This window comes from Lepisosteus oculatus, chromosome 5 (assembly GCF_040954835.1).
Source record: "Lepisosteus oculatus isolate fLepOcu1 chromosome 5, fLepOcu1.hap2, whole genome shotgun sequence".
NCBI lineage: Eukaryota > Metazoa > Chordata > Actinopteri > Semionotiformes > Lepisosteidae > Lepisosteus > Lepisosteus oculatus.
This window is the reverse complement of record NC_090700.1, coordinates 7,463,300-7,488,661: the sequence shown is the minus strand read 5'-3', so window position 1 is coordinate 7,488,661 and position 25,362 is coordinate 7,463,300. Positions and strand designations below refer to the sequence as shown.

Sequence of the window (25,362 nt, the reverse complement as noted above, 5' to 3'; positions counted from 1 at the left end):
GTTTTAGAAAATTAAGTGTTGCCTGGTTCTTTATTTGTATAGGAGAAATTTACAGAGCCATTACATGAATAAACAGACACTCCCAGAGATTCAAAGAGTCCTTTCCTCAACAGGCACATGATTACTAGCTTTAAGAACATGTAACTTGCCAGAAGGAAGTTGTGGCTGCAGATAGCCTTTCCTCAAAAAGGCGCCTCAGATCTGATTGACTTTAAAAGGTAGGGCATAGCTGGACATTGAGATATAGGCAGATTCAAGTTGGGAATCTGTGCTGTTGATACCAGAAAATAAATGTATGGAAAAGAAGAAAATAGTCCATTTTAAGAAAAGCATGCCATGAATGTCTAAAGCCAACAGAACAGACATTTAATGTTGTGAAGTGGAGTATTAACTTCCAGAACACAGTCCACTACTGTACACATGTTGCAAACCACATACGGGTGCTCAGAAGAACCATCAGCAATTATCTCCACAACATCTTCTACTTCCTCTACAGGATACGTATCCTCCTATTTTGTTATTGTGTGCATATTTGAGGAGTTTACTAACTACAGTATATCTAGATCGTTGATATCCTGTACATTAGTAATAGTAATGAATCTAGTACCGATGGCCATGGAACTCCATTAATTACATCAGCCCTTATCGGAGCTCTCTGTTTTCTATCACATCTCTATGCAAATATGCATGTAATTTGAGAATTACAATTTTATGAGGAACTTTATCAAAAGCCACCATTTCATACAGTATGTTCTGTCATGTGTGTGTCTTAAGTTTGTTATTTGTTCAAAGAACTCTAGCTAGCTAAGGTACTGTAGCAAAGCAATGCTTACCTTTTCTATATCCTATTAAGTACCCCTTAGAAACTTATTTCCATATAAGTGAACCTCTACTTTATTTCTAATGATTGTTTCTATAATCTTACATGTAATAGAAGTCAGATTTATTGGTTTATAATTACTTGGCACCGTTGTCTCCCGCTTATTATGGATGGATAGTACATCAATAATTCTCCAGCTCATGGGTACCCCAGTCTTGACTAACTGTTGTAGCGTTGTCTCAATTGCTTATCAATAACACTCCATAATTCCAATTGAACTCTTGAGATTTGTTAATTTGTTAGTGCTTCTATTACCCAAAACGTGTCTGACTCTTTAATGCTCCAATGCTTTATGAATGCAGAGCTTTGTCCTTCCTCTGTCTCAGCAATGTTCTTGACTTCATCTTTTTGGTGAACACCTGAGTGAAATGGGCAGAGACATAAGATGGAAACCACTCGTAAAATCACACTGTCGTTGTCTGAAATAAGTAAAAAAAAGGGCTTGGGTGCCTTTTGTATCAGATACATGGTCTTCCTGTACATTGTAATTACAAGTCTTTAGACAGAGATATTGCATGAGTAGAATGCCAGCATGGGGAATGTGCTTCTACACACCGTTGAACCACCTGAAAGTGCCAATAATAGTCTGTGCACCAAGGTGCAAGGCATGCTCTTGATAATATCATGTGATACTAAATTGTGAAAGCTTTTTATAAGGACAATATTGTAATGCAACAGGGGTTCAGGCAGGCACCCTTGCCGCATTAGGTCAGCCCCACACTATCAGGGGCTCAAACCTGGGACTCCCACATCACTCAACAGGGACCCAGCCCTGTGAGCCAAAGAGAGATCTCTCTACAGCCCAGGGGCTGTGGTCCTGCTATCACAGGGAAGGGCGGTGACGTCACCTGCTCTGGAACGCTGGCTCTTACACACCCTGATGGCCGTATGGGTTACAATATAGAAACATTTTTGTTTTAATTTGGTTCTTATCTGGTACATTTTGTGCTGCAGAACACATAAACATTGCCCCAGTCGCCTGATAAAAGCTCATAAGAGGAGCAGCAACAGAGTTTGATACATCTCGGATTATTGTTTTGCTCTCCCAGTCTCACCATATCAAAACTAGAGCTGATCAGCCGAGCCTTCAGAATATTCTATGTTTTGTTATATGATAAGGGCTCATGCAGGATTAAGTTGAGCTGTGACTCCAAATGTTGTAAATAGGGGGGTTTTAAATGTAGAATCCTGATACCAATTTTAATACATTTGATATAAAACACCTTCCATTTCATAGTCAGGAATTATTCCAAGAGTGACCTTGTGGTTTCTTTGTTTCTGTTAGTGGCTGTGCATTAAACAGATAAACTTAAAAGATAAATATTCTTTTTACAAGTATACACAAGTATACTTTTTTTACAAGCTGAAAAGTAGAAACTAAACTGATACCTAAGGCACATAAACTAATTTAGAAAAACCAGCAAAGGTTATGAGTCTGTGAGTTTAGGCCCTCTACAATCCAAAGCTACCCTCATTAGTTCCTTCAAAGATGGACCAATCTTAAAGCAGCCCAGACACGATTGTTTATGAATGTAATTCTCATCTTTAAACAACAAAGACCCACCACAAGAGAGTCTGCAGTCAAAAACTGATGCTATACTGGGAGGCCTATTTCTCCAAACCACATAATGCAACCCAGAGATACAAGCTCTGCCTTGTGGGTATCAAAGGAAATAAATATTCCCTCAAAAATCAAAAGCACGACTCTTTTCCCTGAATTTACTGCCAGCCTGTTCAGAGCTCAAAATACCTTTTAGGTTTCAGTCCTCAACAAGTATGACTGAATTATTGGAGCTTTTGCCATTTTGGAAGCTGGAACTTGTTTACAGTTGTTCTACAATAGCTTCTTCAGTTCTGGAGACAGAGACACAGCGTTACCATGGTAGAACGTCTGATATACTGAACTGGTTTTCTTGAATTGTTATAACCTCTGAGCTTGTGATATCATTACTATATTTTAAAAATATATCCGCCTACAAGTACCTCCCACAGAAAGGGTTGTTTGGTGTTTGTGGCTAATCTGGACTGGACATAAACTTCAATTTTCATTTCCAAGATCCAGCTGAAACCCGACCTCTAATTGAGCTTAGCTCTTCGGCTATGTGTAACCCATTGGAATATCTAGTGCAGCCTTGTCCCATAACAATATACAGAAAGTATGTACTGTATACCCTACGGTGGTTCCGAATAATAAGAATAAATCACATCATTGGCAAAAATAGTTAATTATTCATGGTTTTATTATTGTGCATGTACAGTATTAATAACACCTTGGTAATTTATTACTCCCGCATTATTATATCACAGTATAATGCAAGTGACCAATCAAACAATGCTATTAATTATGGAATCAGAGTATGAAGGGGTGTCTTTACGTGCTCTTCAGAGCGATGATGATGTGGTGAAATACTCTACTTTATGCAACCTAGAATAATGGATGGGACTGGCAAGGAAAATCTATGCTCTTTGAGGGTCTTATGCAAACAAAAAAGAGCTTTATTTTAGAGATACCTCCTCGCTGGCTGACCATTTTTAGAGCAACAACCAACAAAAAACGAAGTTCAAAATGGACAGATATGTGCAAGGACAGTTCAGTTGTCTCTATCCTCTTAGAAGTAAAACAATTCAAGTACATAGCTGTGTCACCCAAAGACGGCTCCACAGCTGAACGTTGTGATTCTTTTCTTCTCTTTTCACCATAGAATAAACCTTTACTTGTTCCTTTGAAGTAAAACAATGATGAAAAAGAGGGTCATATAAAGTAACCATTTTTCTTAAGATTAAAACTAGTTTATCAGGAGTAATTGCTGAAGAATTGTGTTTGTATTGAGCAGCTGCATCTGTTACTACAGTATTTTATAAACCATGGAAACTAACTTAATGTAATTTAATAAAAAAAGAGCACAGCCTGTGTCAGTAATCCACACAGAAGTATTAATGACAGAGGACTTTCAGGACATCAAAACGATGGTTGCTCTTGATGCTCTGAAGTCACATGTTTCATAGCATGCAAGAGTTCTGCTACATGTTTAAAATATTTTTGCTTTCCTTTGAAGATTTCTCTGTAAATATCCACATAATATTGTAAATATTGTTTTTTAGAATGTCAGCTCATGCTAATTAATATCTGTTCCATATTATGGAATTAAAATTAAGTCATTCAAATTTAATAACAAAATAAGAACTTTAACATGATCCTTGATCTCACAATAGTGAAACACTGAGCAAAGAAAGACATTTTTAAAATAGTTGCTAAATTCTATTTCAAATGCAAAAAATAGGTACACAATTAAAACGTCCAGATTATTAAATATATGTAATATGACAGCTCTCTTATGGGTCATGATGAAAACTTTGTCTTTCATCACAAGAAGCTTTTACATCACATGGAGTAAAATTCAATTAATGATCCCCAAAATAAAATAAGCACAAGAAAGAGAAAAACAACATGTAGAATTTGCAAATGCTACACTATTTTGAGCAGCAAAAAAATACTTGGAATGGGAATATGATTTTATAGGTTCCCCATTTCCATCAAATCATTGTCACTGAACAAATTTCAAATATGAGATACAGTAATTTAAACATTGTATAATGATAAACTATCTAAAGCTCTGTTATATACAGTATGTTTATTATTGCTGGTTTTAAATTTATTTAGGAATCATAAGCTCAAAGTTTAACAAGAAAGCAAAATTTAGATAAAAAAAAACAAATTTCCTGACAATAATTTATTTTCTGATTCCAATATTGTAATGTCTTTGTACAAAGTTTAAAAGCAAGATGGCCTCAATACCCAACTAAGCCCATGCCATGAGCACTTGCGCAGCAGACATAAATGTTATCACTCCAACATTTTAAAAAAAGATTTAAGTAAGACACTCGAAGATGTCAAGATTTTGTAAGATGAAAATGTTTTTCCATGCTATGTTCCCATGTTATTGTTAAGTTGTTTCTATAGCAAAAAATATCGCCTTCTTAATTTCTTCTCTTGTATAGGAATTAATCCTTTTCCAGCTATGTCATGGCAGAAAATGTGAGTGTGTGAGCATAAATACTGTACATCTGAAGGGCTGGGATGTTCGTGACAGTCAAGAGGTTTGTTCAAGTCAGTCACTTGAGCAAATAAATGATATTTATGTTTTGTTTTAAGGTAGACTGGATGGACTACAGGTGCAAAGCCATGCTGTTATGGAGGAATCTGTTTAGGGGCCAGTAAGTGATATACAATTCAACTATACAACTTAGATGTTAGTATATCTAAATTACATAATTATAACTGGCTTCTTTTGGATAGAAATTAAATAAGCATACGATACAAAATAATGTAGTTAAGGTTGGTACAGAATAATACACGATACAGAATAATGTATGATTTCATTCTACAGTATGTTTTCATAAGATAATTGTATAAACATAACCTTATTATAAATAATAATATTTGTGGAATCTCCACTTATCGTGACTTCGAAATACCATAGTTTTCATCATTGAGAAGCCTATGGGTAGACACCTTCTCCTAACTTTGTCCTCAGAGGGATATTATGTTCCATCACTTCTTTGTGTTTGTCCAGGGATTAAACCCTCAGCACATACACTATATGCACAACATTAATGAGACCCAGTGGGCTATCAGAATTTTTCTACATGTTGTTTTTACTCAACTGTATGCTGTTGTTTTCCCATATAGGACCAAGCGATTGGTTGTTATTTGGGAAATTTCCAGAGCTTACAGTCCTCAAGACACAGAAGACTCTCTTGGGGGAAATTAATGATTATTATTCAGCATTAAAAACTGTGGCCATTCATTCCCTCTTGCCCTGAGGTGATTAATCTTTTTTAATGACCTTGCATTAACTTTTATTTTTTTTTCTTTCTGATTCCATTGTGTTAGTTCCAACCCATGACTGGACCCCTATTCCTGTCCTCATCTTTTTCAGCTCAATTTACTTGATATGACAGTGTAAAAAGTCACAGACATTGTACAGTGCTATCTTTGGTCTGTGTCTAGAACAAGAAATGAATTTTCTTTTTTCTCCTCATAGTTTTTAAAAATACCAGAGCAATTTCCCCCTGATTATGTGAAACGTTCTCCAACACTACAAGAAACATAGTGCTAAATGCAGATACTGTACTTTCAACTTAATTCAAAATACTTTATTCATCCCAAGGGGGCTGATTTAAAAAAAAATCACTTTGTAAAAACATCTTGTAGAAAAATCATCCTGCAAGAAAAAAGGCAGGATTTGCTACGACTCTGCTTAAATTCCACACTGACAGGATGTAGATATTATCTTTGACGTCACATCTAGAAAAACAACATTTGCTTTGTCTGTGAACTACATTGATAGATTCTTTGGCCATGTTGCTTTTATCTCCCTATCCTTAAACTGCACTCACTAGCTAGCAGAGGCCATTTAACCAAGGATTTCTTTACACAGGAAATTAGAGTTCCCTGAAAATAGCAGGCTCTCTTAAAAACGTTCTAATACAGTAGAGTCGCGATTATCCGACCTTGGCTTATCCGACATTCCGTCCAATCACCATAATTTACAGTTTATACTGTACACTATGCGTGCACCTGCATAATAGTTTGCCCAATCCGAAGATACTCTGTCTTTCCGTGTGTCACGTACTGCCGTCGACGTAGCTTCGCTTGTTGATTTCGCGTCTGGGATTATTATATTTCCTATTGTATTTTCCCTCAATATCATTTTATGACGACCAAGATGATGAAGATGACGTCGCTGGGTCTGCACTGGGACTAGGCAAATCTGAAAGAACCGGGCACAGCGAAGGCTTCCAGGCTGTCGAAGCGGCACTAGTTTACGTAACAAGAAGAGGCAACGTCTACTGATGGCATGTTACTAAGACGAAGGAAGAGAAGCACATCTGGGAAACAGATTCCAATCATTTTTTTTAAATAATAACTGACAATAGCTTTGTACTCTGTTATTTTGGTATTACAGCAGAATAACAAACCAGATATCATACTTATACTGCGCTTCCATTCATCTATGATTTGTCTACTCAGTTTCCGCATTATCCGACATTTTTCAATTATCTGACACTATCGGTCCCGTTTATGTCGGATAATCGCGACTCTGTTGTACTTAGTTCCAACCTGGTCTTTCATGGTGATCTGGAACAAAGAGCTCTCCCTCTACCTCTCCCTCTCTTGACTGTTCCCCTTTTTAAATGGTGTCTTTCCAGACTGTTGTTAGACACTTCATCATTCACCCAGAGCTTAATTAACTAAGGTAAACCAATGTACTCTCTAGGATTGCTTTGATCATTGAATCTGGACCCCCTACATGTCAGCCAAACATCCCTTTGCTTTGAAGCTGGAAATGTTGACATGATCCAGGTGTTGCCCATTGTACTCAGATTCTTAGAGACACTTCCTTAGTCACCCATAGCTGTAACAAACTTCAATGATAAAGTAGAGAGATCTCTCTTCGGCTCACCGGGCTGGGTCCCTGCTGAGTGACGCGGGAGTCCTGGGTTCGAGCCTCCGACAGTGTGGGGCCGACCTAATGTGGCAAGGGTGCCCGCCTGAGCCCCTGTTGTGTATTATAGTAAATTAAGTGGGTGTACCACTTAAAAAGACAAGTCTGGAGTGACCTGTTCTTTCGACGAGCTTTATAGTGAAAAATTAGGAGATTCTCCAGAACAAACAGTGAAATTCCATAGCAGAACGTTTCTGGTACAAAACCATCTTTCAGTTTCTAACCACTTTCATGTCAGCTGGAAGTACAACACTGGGGCTAGATGTGCATTGCACACATTGAGAAATGCAATAGTGAGGAAAGGATTTAAAAAAGGATACCAAGGAACCAAACAAAAGCATCAAGCCCAAAATCATTCTTTCATAACCATGATGCACTAACACTTACATTGCATGTAACAATGAAGAGGGTTAAAAAATAAAAAGCACCACTTTGTATTCAACATTTCCATATTTTATTAGGTAATATGGCTCATTCAATGTGTCAAGAATTTCTGTTGCCATATTCTCCAGTGTTTCCCAACCTTACACTGCCCATGTCACGCCCTGCCTTGTTGTTTTCGTCTGTCTTCCATTGTAATTTAGCCTGTCTTCGGTGTTGTTAGTTCAGATCAGTGCCAAGACCTTCCCTGGACATTTCCGTGATCAGATCTGCCAATTCGCCAGCTCCCTAACTGGGACTGAACAAACCTATATCAGGTCCTGCTCCAGCCCTGCGACTTGTACTCTAGCAGACTGCTTGGAGCAGGTAAGTGTGTAGTCTGTGCTCTAAGATGAAATTAGTTTAATTGTACCATTAGCTCCACAACATTTCATTCAAGATGAAACTTTTAAAACATTTTTAAATTATTCCAATAAGAAATGAGTTACAAATATTTGGGTATATGAATTTTTAAATTTGTAGACTTGTCTTGATCCCTTTTTTCTCAAATGGGTTTATTCACTGGTTTATAAAGTGTAATATAATTTGTTAATGATCTTTCCCTAGGCTAATTGAAAAACTCTCACTGAAGCAAGTGGTAGTCAGGGTGTTCTAATTAATTTAAGATACTTAATCAGACTATTGACTCTTTAGTTTTTCCCCCAGGCTGAAAAATAAGTCTTTATATCAGTTAATCAATTAATAAATAAGCATTTGTAAGAGAAATGACATGGTTATTGATTTACTATGTAAACATACACCATACATAGTAGAAACACAATGGTAGAAACTCTCTTTTCTTTTGAGTGTGCATAATGTGGATTTCTCTGATCTTTAATTGCTTAATTGTTGTGTTATTTATTATTTGAAATGTAAGTGATTACCTGTTGCTCTGTCTATGTGAATTGTTATTTAGATACTGAGATCTGTATTGAAATTCTTGGGTCAGCAAGACCATTTTTACCATTATGACATTAAAGCATTCATTTAAATTGTCACTGAAAACACCATATAAGCCTACTGGTAATTTACTATTTTAAAACATGACTACACACACCATACTGTTTAGTTTATCACCTTAAATGAACACCTTTGAAAATAATTTTGTTTGCTGCTAAAATAACATAATAAACGACAGTATCTACCAAGAATGATCCTGTTACCAGTCCAGTCCAGTTCAACCAGTTCACGGCAAAAAAGTAATGGTATTCAATTGTGCAGTCATGCAAGGAACAGCAGCCCTAGCACTTCAATGCCTTTTTTAATCGACATTTCAGTTTTAGAATGTTCTCTGTGTTTGCAGGTTCTAAGTGTGACCCAGTTTATCCTGGCAGAAAGGGGCAAAATGACTTCCCCTCCGAATGTTACAGTGCTGCTTCTAACAGGGTATGAGGAAATGGGCAGCATGAAATACTTTTATTTTGTCTTCATTTTTGTAGCTTTCTTGGTAACTATTTTTCTTAATGGTTTCCTTATCCTTGTTGTATATCTGAAAGAGAACCTTCACAAGCCTATGTATATCTTTTTGAGCAACCTGTTTGTAAATGGCTTGTACTTGAGTGTTGCTCTGTATCCTCAAATTCTGAGTAACTTGCTGTCAGATGTGCAAATGATCACCCGCTTCTGGTGCCAGTTTCAGGTATTTTGTCTTCATAATTATGTTTGTTGTGAATGTACCATACTGACAGTAATGGGGTATGACAGATTTGTGTCCATCTGTATGCCACTGCAATACCACAGCATCATGACGCCCGGGACCGTATCTAAGCTTGTTGCTTTTGCCTGGCTGTTTCCTGTCTTGATTTTGAGTGGACTTCTAGGATTAACTTCCAGGGTTCCATTGTGTGGCAATACTATAGGTAAAGTGTACTGTGACAACTGGTCCATTGTGCGGCTATCTTGTACGGACACTACCAAGGAAAATACATATGGGATCTTTGCTAGTATTTTATTTCCAGGCATACCAGTGCTTTTGGTTGTGTTGTCCTATCAGAGAATACTGAGAGCCTGCTTGAAGGCTTCAAAGGAAGCAAGAGGCAAAGCTCTGACTACGTGCCTGCCTCACATCATAACGTTCCTGACGTTCTGCATAAACGTCCTCTTCGAGGTCATCAGCCGCCGTCTGGACAACAGCAGTGTGCCGTTAGCGGTGCGGACCTTCCTGTCTCTGCAGTTGTTCATTGTCCCCCCTCTGCTCAACCCACTCGTTTACGGACTCCGACTGCAGGAAATGAGGAGCACCGTGGAGAAGGTGTTTCTCAGACACAAGAGTGCAGTACAGCATAATTTATAATTAAGGTATAATTCTGCTGTGAGCAAAAATATTTTTAAAAATCTGTGTATTTTACGAATTTACATAAACAGGAAAAAACGAATTCAAATAAATATCGATTCATGATTTAATTAAACATTTTAAAACTATTCCCTGTAAAAGTAAAAGACAGGTGCCAATTTATGATTCAGGAATGTGAAGTGTTTTTGTCAGAAGTCTGTCAGAATCATGAAGTTGTGATTTTATTAAAGCTTTCTTACAGTAAACAAATGAAATACATCCAGTTCAATGAATCAGAAATGTTTGTATTTATTGTCCATTAAAGCAGGTAGCTAAAAACTCCAACATGACTTCTTATCATATCTGATCCATAATTCAAATGAAAACAAATGCTCAGTATTATCTTTTTTTCTCCTGCAACTTGCAGAACACCCATTATAAAAATTAGTCCTTGCATCTGCATGCAATTAACAATAAAAGATCATTGTGAATAATAAAAAAAGACAGATACTAGAACAGAATATTTTAGCTATATTAGAGAACACATGAGGGATTATAAAGATACCGTAGCACATAATCACAGAAAGGGAAACACAATCAGAGCACACACCCTTCCTCTAATTACTGTAAGTAAAGCTTTTCCATTAGATAGTTAAGGGTTTATTTAAAAGTGGCTGCTAACTAAAAAATAAATAATCCACCACAGATTAAGAAAAAAGGATGGGTTGAAGACAAGGCAGATTTCTTAAACTTTGTGAATCTGATTTCGGTTAAAGTGTAACCAAGCATGAGGTGAATGATTGAGATCTGAGGGCAGGGCATGGACCTAAATTAATACAAATCTCATCTGACACTGCCGTTGTGCCTTGAACAAGGTGCTTTACCTCAGTTTTTCCTGTATAAAGGAGGACCAGCAGTCCTCGGAGGTGATCCCTGAGATGGACAGGTGTCCCATCCAGAGGAGAGTCACATTATTTCAGTCTGCTTCACACTATGGTAACCTGGATTAGTTCTGGCAAATGGGTCCTGTTCTCTGGTGTGGACTTTGCCTTTGCCTTTTCTATGACAGATGAGGACAGTTCATCTGATTTATATAGTGGAGGCTCAAGGCAAATGAAAGCATAGTTAAATCAATATTTAAAGTTGAGAAAATCTGGAATTCCATAATTTTCTAGCAGGTTTGATTATGAGCACCACATTTTTTAAGATTTTGTGCAGCCAGCTTAGGTAAATGAAGCTTGTTACTTCTTTGCATCTGTTACAAAATCCAGCTTTCTGAATAGGAATAAATGGGGTAATTTAATACTTAAATGTGCCACCTGGTGGCTAGGATGAGGTTAACATCATCGGCAATTTTTACATACATTTCCATTGGTACAGGAGTTCTGAACCTTTTCTTGCTGTAAGAAATTATTCTAAAAATAAATATGGAATAAATATAAAATTACAATAAAGTCTTTTATTACTTCTGAGAATGCTTTTACTATTTACAGAATACGTTTAGACTCACTTATAGGGTTATCTATGAAGGTACTAAGTAAACTTTACTATGTCCAGAATTCTAGGGCTCATGTGCTAATTAAAACTACTTTACCTCAGCAGATAACTCCTGCCCTATGCAAATTCCACTGGCTTCCTGTGAAATTTAGAGTTGACTTTAATGCTTCTGTCAATCCTGTAGAGGATAAATGAAGGTTATTTTAAGGGATTATTGCATAAGTATAGTTTAACATTTAATCAGAGATCTGTTGATTCAGATTTTCTCATTTTACCTAAGACCTGACTCTAAACACCAGCTTAAAGAACATAAACTTGTACAGCAGAGCACAGGGCCTGTGGAAGCCATTGCCCAGGTCAGCTGACATCTTAAAAATGTGTTTATGGATATGTTCATTTTAGATTTTAATGTGCAACCTTGTTTACTCTTGATTAAATTGAATCAATTTACTAAGCTCCTTTGTCTCTTTCTTTTTACTGCATTACACGAACACTTATGTGCATCACTTTTTTTGAAAATAACTTATAAAGAAAATTGTATAATTGTGTTTTTCTAAAATGTGGAAAACAGATTAAAAAGTGTTTTTTTTTGTTTCACTGTCGACAGTGATATATATAAAACCGAATTAACTACATTAAAGGGCTATTGATATTGTAGGGCGTTGGTTCACAACTTGCTGCAGAGCAAGGGGTTCTACTACCTTTAGGAATGGGAAAACATGCAAAGTTTATAGACTAGGGAAAGTCCCAAGTTTTCCCACATGATTTTCACACAGACACAGCCTATGGTGATCTCACTCTTAGGTATATTTTAAAACATGATTCAGAACATCTGACGTATGTGCTCCACAAGTATCTGTGCATTGCAAAAATGTGATTTAATGATTCAGAACATCTGACGTATGTGCTTCACAAGTATCTGTGCATTGCAAAAATGTGATTTAATCTGACTAGATGTACAGGATATCCAATAAATGTGCTTGATTTTTCAAATATAATTTCACAAGCAGATTTTTTTTTTATTATTTCAACAAGGGAAGATCAGCAAACAAGGAATTTTCTAAAATTCTGAACCTCAGTACTGTGATAAAAAGGTACCATGGGCCAGGACAGACTGTGAATCCTCTCCTATTTTAGTTACTCATTAATCCTTCAAATATCAACATTAGCATGCAGGGAACAACACACTTTCCCTTTGTTTACATTAAGTTTCTTCTCAGCTGAGGACTCAGAGCTGTTAAAAGCCTAGCTTGAATATCCTGATCTTGGCCAATATTTGTCTTTCGGGAGTATGCACATTCCTGAGATGAAAGAATGCAGGAAGGTGATTGTAAAAGGAAAAGCACTGAGGGAAGGTAGCTGCTGATGTGGAATCTTTCTATGGGATTCATTCTTAATAATTGACCAGAGTCAGCAAAGACCTGTGTGAGTATCACACCTCCCTGAGCACAAACAATGCTATGACTGCGTGCTCCAAAAAGCTGGAACCAAGTAGGACTGTGATTTCAAGGAAGAACTACTCCTATTTCAGCTTTCATCTCTGAAATTAAAACAGCACCACCCTATCTCACAGACGTCAGACATAGTCATCTTGGACTACTGTAGCACGAACTCTCTCACAGTGCCACTAATCCAAATCCTACATGACAACATTAAAGTCTCGTAGCCCATTTAGAGTCCTGACATAAAATTCTGAAGGATTTTAATGCAAGACCAGGGTGACAATCAAAACTTCTCTGGAGGCGTGGTGCCCATAAATCTCAAGAGTCTCAGTGGTTGAGTCTATCTATAAAAAAAACTATTAAGAAATTTGGGTTTTCAGCACAAATGTGTAACCAAGACTACACACATATATATATATGTGTGTGTCACATAACATGAGCAACACAGAATGTTATAATAAAGTATTAGAGACTAGATCATTGGTCTTTGCCCCAAAAGCCAGAAATTGTTATAGGTAATCATTAAATTACCAACTTCTAAAAACATTTACTACTCGATTAAGCAGAGTATATGAGTAATTTATATATTATTTGAAAGAAAGAGCTAAATTCCCTTAAGTCCTTAAATACACTGTTTACCTTAATTCAACCAATGTTGTTTCCTCTTTCCATTAATTATGTGCACCAGCTAGACATTTCACACCTGAAACCAACTACACTCCTACTTAACACCAAGTTTTATTTACAGAGTACCGTTAAAACACACTATTTTCTGATTCTGGGAAAATTCTTACACACGACGTAATGATCGATAAACTGATAAATGTTTATGAATAACATTTTGATAATCGCCCATCACTTTTGTAAAAGTGCAATTACACACTCCTACAGCCAGAGGGCATCCTCGAATCTCGAAATCGATTTTCTCCCTTCGCTCCTATACCCTGTTGTTGTTACCATGGCAGCGGGAGAAAGCCATGTCGAAGTTGCACGGAAGCGATTTCAAAACAGCTACATGTTTCTTTGCGGGCATTGGTTAAAGAGGTAACACGAAGGACTAGAATTTAAGAATTCTTATTATAGTCATTATAGGCTAAGATCTGATTGAATTTTCTTAACTGTCATCAAGTATAACTCATTGTTTGTGTCACGTTTTCGAATTGCTTTCGTTCTAGTTTAGTACTGTACATGGTAATACATGCAGGCACAGCCTCTATACGAACAGCACCATAGCTGTGGCATTGTGATTGCCTCCCCAGAAGGTTTTCAAAAAACGTTTTTGTACATTTTCAATACGATAAACTCTGAATCGTATTGCCTTAACCGTGATATCTTCTGTATCCGTTCCCAGAGTGCTGGAACACGTTATTTAAACCTGGTTAAGTGCACAGTATCGGAGAACATGGGGAAGAAGAAATCTGCATCTGCGGAGGACAAGATGACTTTAGCGGAAGCCTTTATAACCTTTCAGTAAGTCGGCACCAATCTTTGCCAATGTAGTGCTGCGAACTAGTGCTGTAGTGCTTTTCAGAATAAAGTACTTTTTAGCTTTCTAAGCACAAAACATTGTATACATATGGCTCTTACACATTCACATTTTTGAAGAATTACAATACGCAATTTAGTAAGCAATTATGTGTGTTAACGATATATGGATTAAGTACAAAGAACTGTAAGATATTGTTTAAGATTAGGTAACTCGCCACTCGCCCAGTTTAGCAATACTGTTAAACCTACAGGTATCTGGGTGCTGCAGGTAATTGATTTTAAAGTCTTGCAGCTATTATCTGGCTTTGCCTATGCTGAGAAGGATATTAACCATTTTCTTTGACCATTTCATCTTATATCTGAAGCAACGGCAGGCTGAAAAATTGACTTATTGTGTTTGCTGCCTTAACAAGAAGCACATCATCTGGTTCATAATGCTGACTGATTTTTGTGGATTTTGTAATCCCAGAAAGATCTTTAAAGCCTAGAATGCCCCCCTTCACTGTGTCCTTCTCAGAGGCATCACTTTGAAAAAAGTTTTTTGCCTATGGTCAAAACCTTGAAGCTGGTACAACAATTAAGGAAACCTTTGTACTAACATCAGTCCTCCTATTTTAAAAACTTGTTTCTGATTTGTTAGTATGCCAGTTTTGTATAGTAATTCACCAAACATTCTCTATAGACATCACAAACGCAGCTGTTCTAGTTTATTATCGTATGTATTGTACAGAAATAGAAGGTGAAAAAACTTTAAAATAGTTCAGTGGTAAAAATCCTCATTTGAAAGATTGTTACTTTCAGGCAAGATCCTTTTAAGTCTTTGCTTTCTTTTTCTAAGAGATATATTTATATTTAACTGGGATATTTAAAACGTAACAATGAAAGTATTCAGTGGGACAGATTTTACAAACATGTAAAGAGTATTAAAGACTCAGAACAGGGGCACGTCTTTGCAAAAACTGTTGTGGGAGTCTGAAACAAGTTACTTATCTCCATCATTGAAGCTGATACTTTGGCTTTCTTCAAGAAACAGCTGGACAACATCCCTGGATCAATTAGCAGCTAAACAAACAAGTGAGCCAAATGGCATCCTCACATTTGCAAACCTTTTTATGTTCTGTTTCAAAGAGTGAAACTTCAACAGAACGCCCTTCCAGACATTCTTAGACCATGACTCTTGTGATCCTGATTGTTGTTTTTTTTTTCTAGAATCCAAGTAAAAAGAAAGGAAATAGAGGAGTTCCAATCTGAAGTGAGTCAACTGGAGGAAAAGAACCAAAGACACAAAAAACGAGTAAGGGAGGTTTTTTTGGTTTGGCAAGTGGAATTTTCAGACACAGCCTATTGGAATTAATCTTTAACTGCTTTGTTTTTATTAAAAGAAAAATATTAGAAAAACATTAACTTGTGCATGAGAGTCTTCTCTGTTAATGTTCTCCAGGCTGGAGATCACATTTATTTGTTTTCTTCTACCTGAGAATACCTAAAGAAAACTGTGCCGTTATACTGAGGAGCATATCTGTCTAGGTTAAGGAATGTTTGTAATATTATTTCAGCGGGCTATGTGTGTTTGCCTAGAAGGAGCAGCTGAAGGAAGAGCAGATGGGGCACATCCGAACTCTCCTGAAGCAGGCTAAGGAGCAGGAGCGTGATCTGGAGCAGAGAGTGGTGGTGAACAGGGAACAGGTAGACCAGGCACTCCATAAATACTGGGAGCTGGCCAGGAGCAAGGACAGTGAACTGGAAGGTATTCACACAACCTGCATAAGAGTTTTCCTGTCGATCTGTAATGATCAGTTACATTACAGCTCCTCTCTCTTCATTATTGCTTGCAAAATACTTATATGAGTCCCATGTGGTGTTAGTGCTATTAGAGTTAGTCAGTAATCACAACACAAGGTATTTATATGTAAAAGTGGCTTGCTAATAAAAACTCCTTTGCGTGCCTTGTCTCCTCCTGTTCTGCTCCCCACTTTTTGTTGATTTCTTTTTAAAAAGTCAGAAGATGTCTAAAGTAGTTACAGTTTCATTGATGCTGATCACATTTCAATGTTGGTCATCTTCATCTAAAGTGGTCCATAGGTACTCAAACAGTCTAGACTATATCCATTAAAAGGGTATCCAACATTAAAAAGACCTGTTGCAATACCCAATTACCTCCCACCTCATTTTATAATGTTACTGGATCCTATAATAGTGTGCTAATTAAATTATATTCATGAAATTTTACAGAAACATTTTGCATTTTTAATTGTCCCTTAAGCCCTGATAATATCATTGAGACGTCTTAACATTAACATTTGTTAATTGGTGGGGTGGTTTTCCCCTTCTTCATATTCTTTTGTTGAATTTGGCTAAGGTGGAAAGACGGTACGTATATCTCAGGGGTTAAGGGTGGACTGTGCTGTATGTGGCAGAGCTACGGGATGAACTCAACACTCTGCAACAGAAAGTCCTGGTTGTGATGAGCGAGAAGCAGTGCTGGCTGGAGTACAAGACAGTGGGAAGCCAGGAGCACAACCTTCAGATCCAACTGCTAGAGGCAGAACTCACACAAATGCAGAAAGACTTCCAGGAGATGGCAGGTCAGTCTCTCCTTCTTTCAGTTTGAATTTGATTCCCAGTTGCTGTCGCTGTGGGGCTTCATTTCTTTTAAAAAACAATGAGATGTGCTTCGACCCTCACGGTTTCCTTCCCACCTCCTGCCTCATGCTGCCTTTTCTGCTTCACGTGAACTTTTTCTGGTTTCAAACGTAAACAAAAAGAGCCCAGACAGACAAAAGTTTGAAAATCGACATCAAGGAAGTGTATCGCTTCAAAGTGGTCAGAAAGTGTTGACACCCATATCCTGGGACACCGAGGATTGTAATTGTTCGCACTTCAGTGAACAGTAGACCATGTAGCAGAAAGGTGAGATGAACAGCACTTACATGTATGCAAAAAAGGTGAGTAAAACAAACCATGCCCTGGAGAATAATTGCCACTTTGCCATTCTGCAGCACGACCATGCACTCATACAGTGAGGGTTACAGTGCAGTCAGGAGCTTGGTTTTAAATGGTGTGACACACCCTACAACAGGATGTGATAAATAAATACATTTATCAAGAGGCAATAAATCAAGAGGCAGGTCTAGGTGAAACAAACACACAAAGCAGCAACAAGCTAAAGAGAAAAGGCTCTTTTATTTACTGTGTTCAGGAACAATACTCAAAAACATACCTAAACAAAACCTAATGTTGAAGCTCTTCTTTGAGCTTCTACCTGACAACAGTCAGGTAGCTAATCTCCTTACAAGCTCCAAAACAAAAGTGTCTGTCTCTGAAACTTTCAACAACTTTTCAATTATTTGCTTGCTTGCTCTGTCAGTCAATCAGATGCTCCACCCTCTGGTGCTATCTGTTTAACAGAAGATCAGCAGTTTGTCTGCAAATAGCAGATAAAATACCAACCTTGGAAGCCCCAACTTCCTGGTTTTTACACAGTCACCCGACCAATTGTTTTATGCCAACCAATCAGGTGACGAGGGTGGCAGGTCATTCCCACCAACCTTATGGGGAATGTAGTTCACCACCTGTTTGGCCTGATAAAGGAGACTCTCATCCACCTATGAATTACATATGGTGGATCATTCATAAGTTCACTTTACTTATTTACCTAACTTTGGACATTAAAAAGTAAATATTATAGCATGAATAGCATTACAAAAATGGGTTTGTTGCAAAACAGCTTGTTACTTTTTTATGTGTTGCTTAGTATTCATATTCCTTCACTGAGGGTTCCCTAGTTTCCCTATTAACAGCACTGCAGATGCCCATGATACAGCACTTGTAGTGTTTGAAAGCTTTTCTAGGAAAATGAAATAAATACAATTCTTTAATCCGTACTATAATCTTCTTTATGATGATTTGGCTCATAGAATAAACTATTTTTCCTCTTGACTTTTCTGAAGGTCATTCTGTATCTGTGTACAACTGATGTACTTAATCTATCATTTGCCTCTGTTATGATTGCTTCATCATTTAAAATATTTTTTTATCTTCATGAGATGCATAATAAAAGATGATCTATTATTATGGTTAGTTTTGTATCAATATTTATTTTAAATTGTAGTATACATTTTTCTAATATGGTTTTATTTATTACTAGACTGCTTGTGGGAATGTGACTTAACTTTCTCTATAACTATTATCTTTTTCAGATCATATCCAACGATCCTTTGATGTGACCATTAATGAAATTGATAAGAAAACAGAGAAGCTAATTAATGAGAAGAAACATCTAGCTTCAGAGGTATTACATCAGATTCAGCTACTGCTACAGAAATCCTATTGTTACAATAGCCTGGAATGAAATTTTAAGATGCCTTTCACATGTATACAAAGATATTATCTTAAATATAGGCTTTCCCAGCAATTAATGATGCAATATCCTTATCCTAGAAGGCCATAAAACATCTTGACAAATACACCCGGCAGGAAATCAAAGAGAATGAATGGTTGAAAAGAGAGGTATGTGATCTAGCTATCAATATGATCTGAACTTTGATGATATTTTTTATGATATATTGAAGATCATAATTCATACTTATACTGTATATCAATTATCTCTAATATATGTTATTGATATTATTTCTCCAGATTGATGAATCAATTAATATTATCGTTATCAAATTTATTATATAATTTAGCTTACTACCTAGTTGCTAAAATACTCTTTAATGCTTCAGTGGAAGAGTCCTTCAACCTGGTATAAAGAACTTCTAAGAAAGCTACAGGTGGCAGCATGTTAATTTCAGACCGTCCTGTAAAGTTCCAACAATTTTAGTCAAACTGAAAAAATCCAAAATCTTGGAAAGGACTGCACAGAAGATAATGTGATAATTCCTGTTCACAGCTTCCCCTATTATTTCCTTTGATAGATTGCAATATACAAACAAGAAGTTGCTTTATTGGAGGTCTCTGTTCAGAAACATGAGGAGGAAAATTTGGAACAGATGAACATGCTGTTTCAACACAGACTGGATGACCTCAACATTTCTCGGTAACTGACTTACACTTACTATAATTAGTACTAGAGTACTTCCTCTGGATAGGGCCAAATCCTGTTTAATTTCTGTCCCTCTTGTAATCATCCACAGACAGGTGTTTCTCACTCAGGTGGCTGGCCTAGGTGTTGCTGACTCTGGGATGCTTGGCGAAGACTTCAAAATAAATAATCTCTCTGATCAAACAGGTAAAACATATATTGGCATTAGAGTGCACAGCCCCAGGAGTTCTTCCAAATGCTCGAATTTTGAAAGAAAAAAATGCTCATTTAATGTAAGCTAAACATATTAAAGGTTATTAGTAAAAAGTTCCCCTACTAGGCTTTCACTTTTCTAGTTTTAAATAAAAAAATGATTTTATCAAAGGTACCATTATCAAAGGTCTAAATGTATCTACTTTTGTGAATTGTAGTTATTAACATATGACAGGTCAATATTAGAATAACAGTTAAGGTCTTAAAAATATTATATAATAATACAAAATAATATTATATTATTATTAATAATATTATATCATAATACAAAATATTAGACAAAACAGTACAATGATGGAGAATTTAGCCACCATCCTGCCTGTTTTACCTCTTAAGTAAAATGTAATACAGGAATATTCAGGATTTTGACCAGAAGAGGGCACTGAATTTATGGTACTGATATGTTTTGAGGATGATATTCTCATTCAAGAGAGGAAAGTAAACTATACTTCTTTCTACTTTGTAATTTCTCATCAACTGCTTCTTTTGGCTTTCCATTAGGCAGTAAATATGTAATATTGGCCAAATAGAATTCTACATTTTTTACACATATTAGGAAGAGATTGCAAAGGTTGTGAGCAATTATCATATCCACACCAGAGCTGTATTAACATACAGTAACTGATGTTTCCAACCACATTGTACAATAAACTGTGGAGAGTACAAAATGTGATAGATTAACTCTGACTGTGTTTTATCAAGAATATACAAAATATACAGCTTTAAAAAAATAATTAAGTTTTTAAATATAAGATTGAAAGATCCAACTGTCATCCAATGTACAGTAAGCTATGTTACAAAAAGCTGGGCAGCAAGGTGTAACTAGAAATCTGGTACATAGAGGTTTAAATGATTATGAAATATTCTGTTAAATTACAAAAGAGATTTAAAAAAATATGTTCAGACATTTTTATCTACAGTTAAATGTTACCACTTAGCGGAGATTTAACATGCAATATCTCAGATTCTAAGACTTACTCAGAAACAAAGCACTTCTTTGCACTTACCTGTACATACTTTTTTGAGTTCAAATCCTTATCAGTATAATAGATCATTCAGTCTATTTTAAACAGAGATACTGAACCATCAATGGGAACTTGCATCATATGGGCAGCTCAAGAACGCTGGACCGCATGGGTTAAATCTTTTGCACATTTGTAAAAAATGTGAGCTGATTTAAAAAAGAGCTCCAGTTCTTTGATAAGTGAGGAAGTGCAGGAAAAGTGAGTATTTTTTGTAACGGCATCCATTTCAATAACAAATGGAAGGCAATTTCTATCCTGTGATAAGTATCATGAACCTGGAGTCTGGAGTCATAAGGCACACCCTCTATCCAGAGCTTGCTTAAAAAGTAAGAAAGCCATGACATAGCATGGCTACTTTACTGGTGCTTTTGATGCAAACCATTTACATTTGCAGCAGTATATTACATTTGAAATTAAATTAACAGGGTAGAATAAATTGTACTTTTTTAACAGAAAGTCACTCTAATGAGTATATGACCCTGATAGATGGGGGGAGTCGGAACATCATAGAACCCATAGTGGGGATCTCCTTGAAATGGTTTACTGGGGAAGATGTCACAGTCCATAGACAAATATGCACTCAAAGCTAACTTTGTGAAGAATGTTACAATGTATCCTGCCAGTATTTCCTGAGATGCATCATAAACACGGCCGTATTCTCATCTGAGCTGCTTAAATTTTGAACGTTTTCCTCCAGATGCGTCTTCCAGACCTATAAATTCCCTCCTGGCAACAGCGGAAGGAGAGAAGGGTCCTGGCTTGCCCGGAGAGCTGGAAAGGGATGAAACAGTCACCAGCTGCAGCAAGCCAGCTGGCTCGCCAACTGGATCCCCCTCTCAGGATCTCAGAGCCTTACTGTACGGGAGCCAGGTGAATTTTCAAGTAAGGCATTCAGCAACTAAAGCCCATGTTTCCACTTTGTGAGAAAACTCAAACAAAGGGGATACAGATTTAAATGCTCTATTACTGAACAGACCTGGAACTCATATTTTAACAGACTCATCTGATTGCATCTGATGAGTTGTCATAAACCACAAAAATCGTAAACCTACCATGAATGGATCATTTGTAAATGGCCTAACAAAACCAGAAAATTTCTGTTTTCAATGTTTTGGCAAAGTACACATACATGCACAAACTGAGTTTTTTAAAGAAATTAATATACAAGTGGAATGTGTAAATGAAAATTATTATGTCTGTCTTCTAAAATAATCAGCAATAGTTTAACCCCCATTTGAATTATATTATGCAGGTAATTATGTGAGGTGTACATTTAAATTTAAACCAGAACAGTCCTGGAAGGAGGAGACAATTTAGACTTTGTGAAGAAAAGAAGTACCCTGTTCATCCACAATAATCACCTTATTGGATGGTCATATTCAGCAACTCAATCTTTCCGTTCAAAAGAGATGATGGATGTGGAATGTCTGACTGTTCTACCCAGCTTTCTTTAATTAGTGAAACAGAAAATATGGGGCTATAGGAAAAAAAAAACTACAGAGAAACTTTATCATAGCCTGTGGCAAAAAAAGGAGTTCAAAACAGGAGACAAAGGTTTGCAAAACTGATCCTCCTGGTGCTTCTGAAGAATTACATAATCACATACCCTACTTCTTCAAGAAACTTTTCATTCATGTCACAAGTGTACTACTAGTATTCACAGTACATCAATATAATTTTTCAAAACCTTTTTAAGAAGCCATAGGTTAATACATCCAGTGGAACATTTCATAAATATCAATGTACAAACTATGCAAAAAAAAATCACAGGCACTTATGCTGTATTCAGATTTAGTACTGTTGGTGCAGTCAAACCAGGCTGGGCATGTTTCATGAATTGCCTAAGCCTCCAGCATCATCTGTGGAGTTTTGTGTTGTGTTTATAAATAGGTCAGTCACAGCTTAAGGGCACTAAAAGTGTAATATTTAAAACAATCTCTTACAAGTTTTAATACTACCTTTTTCCAATATTAAATATATGTCATATCAATATATTATATAAAGTTCCCTGCAATTTTTATATCCATAAATTAAGGCTAACATTTCATACTAAAAATATAAACTGCTAGACACAGGACTTCTTTTTTTTGCTACATAGACTATTTACAATAGAAAATAATTCTGTAAGACTGTATGAAACCAGAGTCTACTAAAATAGCTTACATGCTGGCAAGAAATTATATTCATATCAAACCATATATGAGACATTAGAATAAAATGGGGTTCAGATGATTAAAATAATACAGTAGATACTATGCTGATTTTATATTTCAAAATGTCATTTAATGGGTGCTCTTCATAGACTGCAAGCAACCTGTGGATATTTCCACTTTACTTTCTTCTATAAAAGTAATGTATAAAAAATAACATAATGGTATTGTTCTAGTGTGATCTGGCAAGGAAACTAATTATTACAGACCTAAATTATTATCTTATTCCAGATAAGCAGCCTGTTTTTGGTAAAGGCTGAACTACAGACTATAATGTATATTAAAAGAAAAACCTATCTCCCTGTGAAAGTGAAAGAAAGCCACCTGGAACTATCCACAGAGCTACTGACGCTTTTCCCTGCCGTCTGTAGGAGTCCATGCATCTAGGTCCCTTGGAGTTGAAGCTGCTGAGTGTAGTGGGCCAGGCTGTGCCCATTCTTCCTGCCCCTTCCTCCACAAGTCAAGATTGCAACACAGAGGCTTCACAGCAGCAGGTAGATGAGTGGCCTGTAACCCCTAAGATGATTCATGCAAAATTCAAAGACCTTGCCCATGTTTAACTGCTCCCTTTTAAAAATATCCACAATAAACATCCATACAAGACCTTCGTGTGGTAAATTAATGTAGCTCTCTTAAGTAATCACAGAGGATTAGTGTGGTCTCAGTTTTTTCCCCCCTCAAAATTAAAATATTGAATGAAGCTTCTCCCACATGTAATGAGAAGAAGTTTGACAAATGATTTGCATTCGTAACAATCATTTCAAAATGTTTTATGAACGAAAACCTGTTTGCACCCACTTTTCTAAACCTTTCAATTACAAATGAAGCATCTCTTTAGAAACACCAGACAATGTAGAGCAGAGGTATGAACAGCTGTCCCAAGAAAAGCAGCTGACATGAACAGAAAAATTAAAAGACTGGACTTTTTGTGGAAGCTGCACTTTATTTGAAAATCAACCCATTTCTGCTTACATACATTTTCTTTATAAACAAAAATAGAATCTGCAAGGACAATGCAGCAAATATGCTAAATTAATGAACAGAATTGCCTTCATACTTCAGACTATCCTTCATGCTCCTCAAATGGTAAGATTCTGTTTATATACACAAAGCACCGATCAACAGTGCTCCCCACCTCTGTTCAACTGGATCTCTTTGCTACAAATTTACAAAGAAACTTACTTTCATTGATTTTGTCCTCCTTTTCAATGATGCTAACCAGAAAAAACCTGTACGCTTCTCCTACATCTACTGACAAGTTGAAATTCCTGAATTTCTGGTCATTTGAAAGATGGTCATAGCATGAAGGCAACTCTTCACATTCAGATTGGAAAGGCAGCCATATAATTGTCAATGTAAAATAATGACATGCCAAGCATAAAGCAATACAGATCCTTCCCAATGCAATACTGCTGAATCACAAATGTAGTGCTTTGCTAGTCAGATAAATGTTCCCTTGCAAAATCCTAGGCACAGAATTGACTATGTGGATTAATAAATTGTATATTCCACCCTATGTCCCTTACAAATGTAGGGTTGTGAGATTCTGAGCTACGAAGAATTGTACTACACATAAAACTGTTTTAGAGAATACTTAGTGCTCTATCAGTCAGTTTTACAGGTGTTTTATTATTTTAATATTTTAAACTCAGTCACTCTCAATTATACAATCAACCATACCCATGTATAGTCCTGAATCACTCACAAGGAAGTGTTTGATGTAGTACATTTTTGTTTTTAACGGATAATCATAAATAAATACAAACAATACACGAGGAATGTCTACTCAAATGTAATAGTTATTAAAAAAAATAAAAATAAAACAAAATCATAGTATAACCTGTAGTTAGGATCTCTAATTTGTGACAGTTAAATTAGGTACTGCATGATGATCAGATGAAGTGTTAAATGATTTATATCCCCCACCCCCTTGAAGAAAACATGAAGCTGTATGTTACACCCAAGTATTTTCTTATACATACCAGCAAAGCCTAAATTCCTCCCTTCAAGCACCCACATCTACCTTTTTACAGATGTCATGAAGAATGAGTTATCCCAATGGTTGGGTCGTAACAGCAGCTTAAACTGTTACAATGTTAGACAAATTACAAAAGTTGCGTCAAACCAGAGACGCTCTTTAAACATGGTTTTCTCCAAATCATTAAACCTTTATGTTTCTTCACTCGTCCATATTATGTTGGTATTCTTACTGAAGAATAAAGACAGCAAAATGGATTTTGCTTAAAGGAGAAAGCTTTGCTGCTTCGTGCTCATCTTCAGAAAGCAAGGACTCCCTTTTGATTACATGAACTGCATCTGG

General features: G+C 36.5%; 3 protein-coding genes across 20 annotated transcripts in view; 2 read left to right on the top strand and 1 right to left on the bottom strand.

Moving 5' to 3' along the window:
- The first annotated feature begins 4,904 nt into the window (after positions 1 to 4,904).
- LOC138239266 (olfactory receptor 52D1-like) lies at positions 4,905 to 10,102 on the top strand. The gene is made up of 5 exons (XM_069190802.1): positions 4,905 to 4,916; positions 5,034 to 5,095; positions 7,974 to 8,136; positions 9,113 to 9,256; positions 9,803 to 10,102. The coding sequence occupies exons 1-5, from the start codon at positions 4,905 to 4,907 to the stop codon at positions 10,100 to 10,102; spliced, it is 681 nt and encodes a 226-aa protein (XP_069046903.1).
- Positions 10,103 to 13,980: 3,878 nt separating this feature from the next.
- On the top strand, positions 13,981 to 23,645 carry ccdc83 (coiled-coil domain containing 83). Of its 3 annotated transcripts, none has more exons than XM_015341537.2 (11): positions 13,981 to 14,064; positions 14,372 to 14,490; positions 15,718 to 15,802; positions 16,087 to 16,255; positions 16,926 to 17,093; positions 18,708 to 18,799; positions 18,949 to 19,017; positions 19,428 to 19,549; positions 19,647 to 19,741; positions 21,530 to 21,702; positions 23,414 to 23,645. In XM_015341537.2, the coding sequence occupies exons 2-11, from the start codon at positions 14,423 to 14,425 to the stop codon at positions 23,600 to 23,602; spliced, it is 1,230 nt and encodes a 409-aa protein (XP_015197023.2). In that variant the 5' UTR covers positions 13,981 to 14,064; positions 14,372 to 14,422; the 3' UTR covers positions 23,603 to 23,645. The 3 variants fall into 3 exon arrangements, with proteins under 3 accessions (XP_015197023.2, XP_015197021.2, XP_015197024.2); XM_015341535.2 differs by having other exon boundaries at positions 21,530 to 21,714; XM_015341538.2 differs by lacking the exons at positions 13,981 to 14,064; positions 14,372 to 14,490 and having other exon boundaries at positions 16,065 to 16,255; positions 21,530 to 21,714.
- Positions 23,646 to 23,965: 320 nt separating this feature from the next.
- picalma (phosphatidylinositol binding clathrin assembly protein a) overlaps positions 23,966 to 25,362 on the bottom strand; it is a 48,944-nt gene continuing 47,547 nt past the window's right edge. For all 16 annotated transcript variants that reach the window (XM_069190004.1, XM_069190002.1, XM_069190007.1 and 13 more), the window contains one exon: positions 23,966 to 25,358. Coding sequence is in view for 1 of the 16 variants with exons in the window: in XM_069190007.1 (XP_069046108.1) it covers positions 25,344 to 25,358 (15 nt within the window). In the remaining 15 variants the exon portion in view is untranslated. The remainder of the gene's footprint in view (positions 25,359 to 25,362) is intronic.

Excerpts from the sequence above, each read along its gene's own strand:
- ccdc83 (XM_015341535.2), top strand. The coding sequence starts at position 14,423 with ATGGGGAAGAAGAAATCTGCATCTGCGGAGGACAAGATGACTTTAGCG. Across the intron at positions 19,550-19,646 it reads GATGACCTCAACATTTCTCG|ACAGGTGTTTCTCACTCAGG; the intron begins GTAACTGACTTA and ends AATCATCCACAG. Across the intron at positions 19,742-21,529 it reads TAATCTCTCTGATCAAACAG|ATGCGTCTTCCAGACCTATA; the intron begins GTAAAACATATA and ends GTTTTCCTCCAG.
- LOC138239266 (XM_069190802.1), top strand. Across the intron at positions 5,096-7,973 it reads AGGAATCTGTTTAGGGGCCA|CCTGTCTTCGGTGTTGTTAG; the intron begins GTAAGTGATATA and ends ATTGTAATTTAG. Across the intron at positions 9,257-9,802 it reads TCATTTTTGTAGCTTTCTTG|AGAATACTGAGAGCCTGCTT; the intron begins GTAACTATTTTT and ends TTGTCCTATCAG.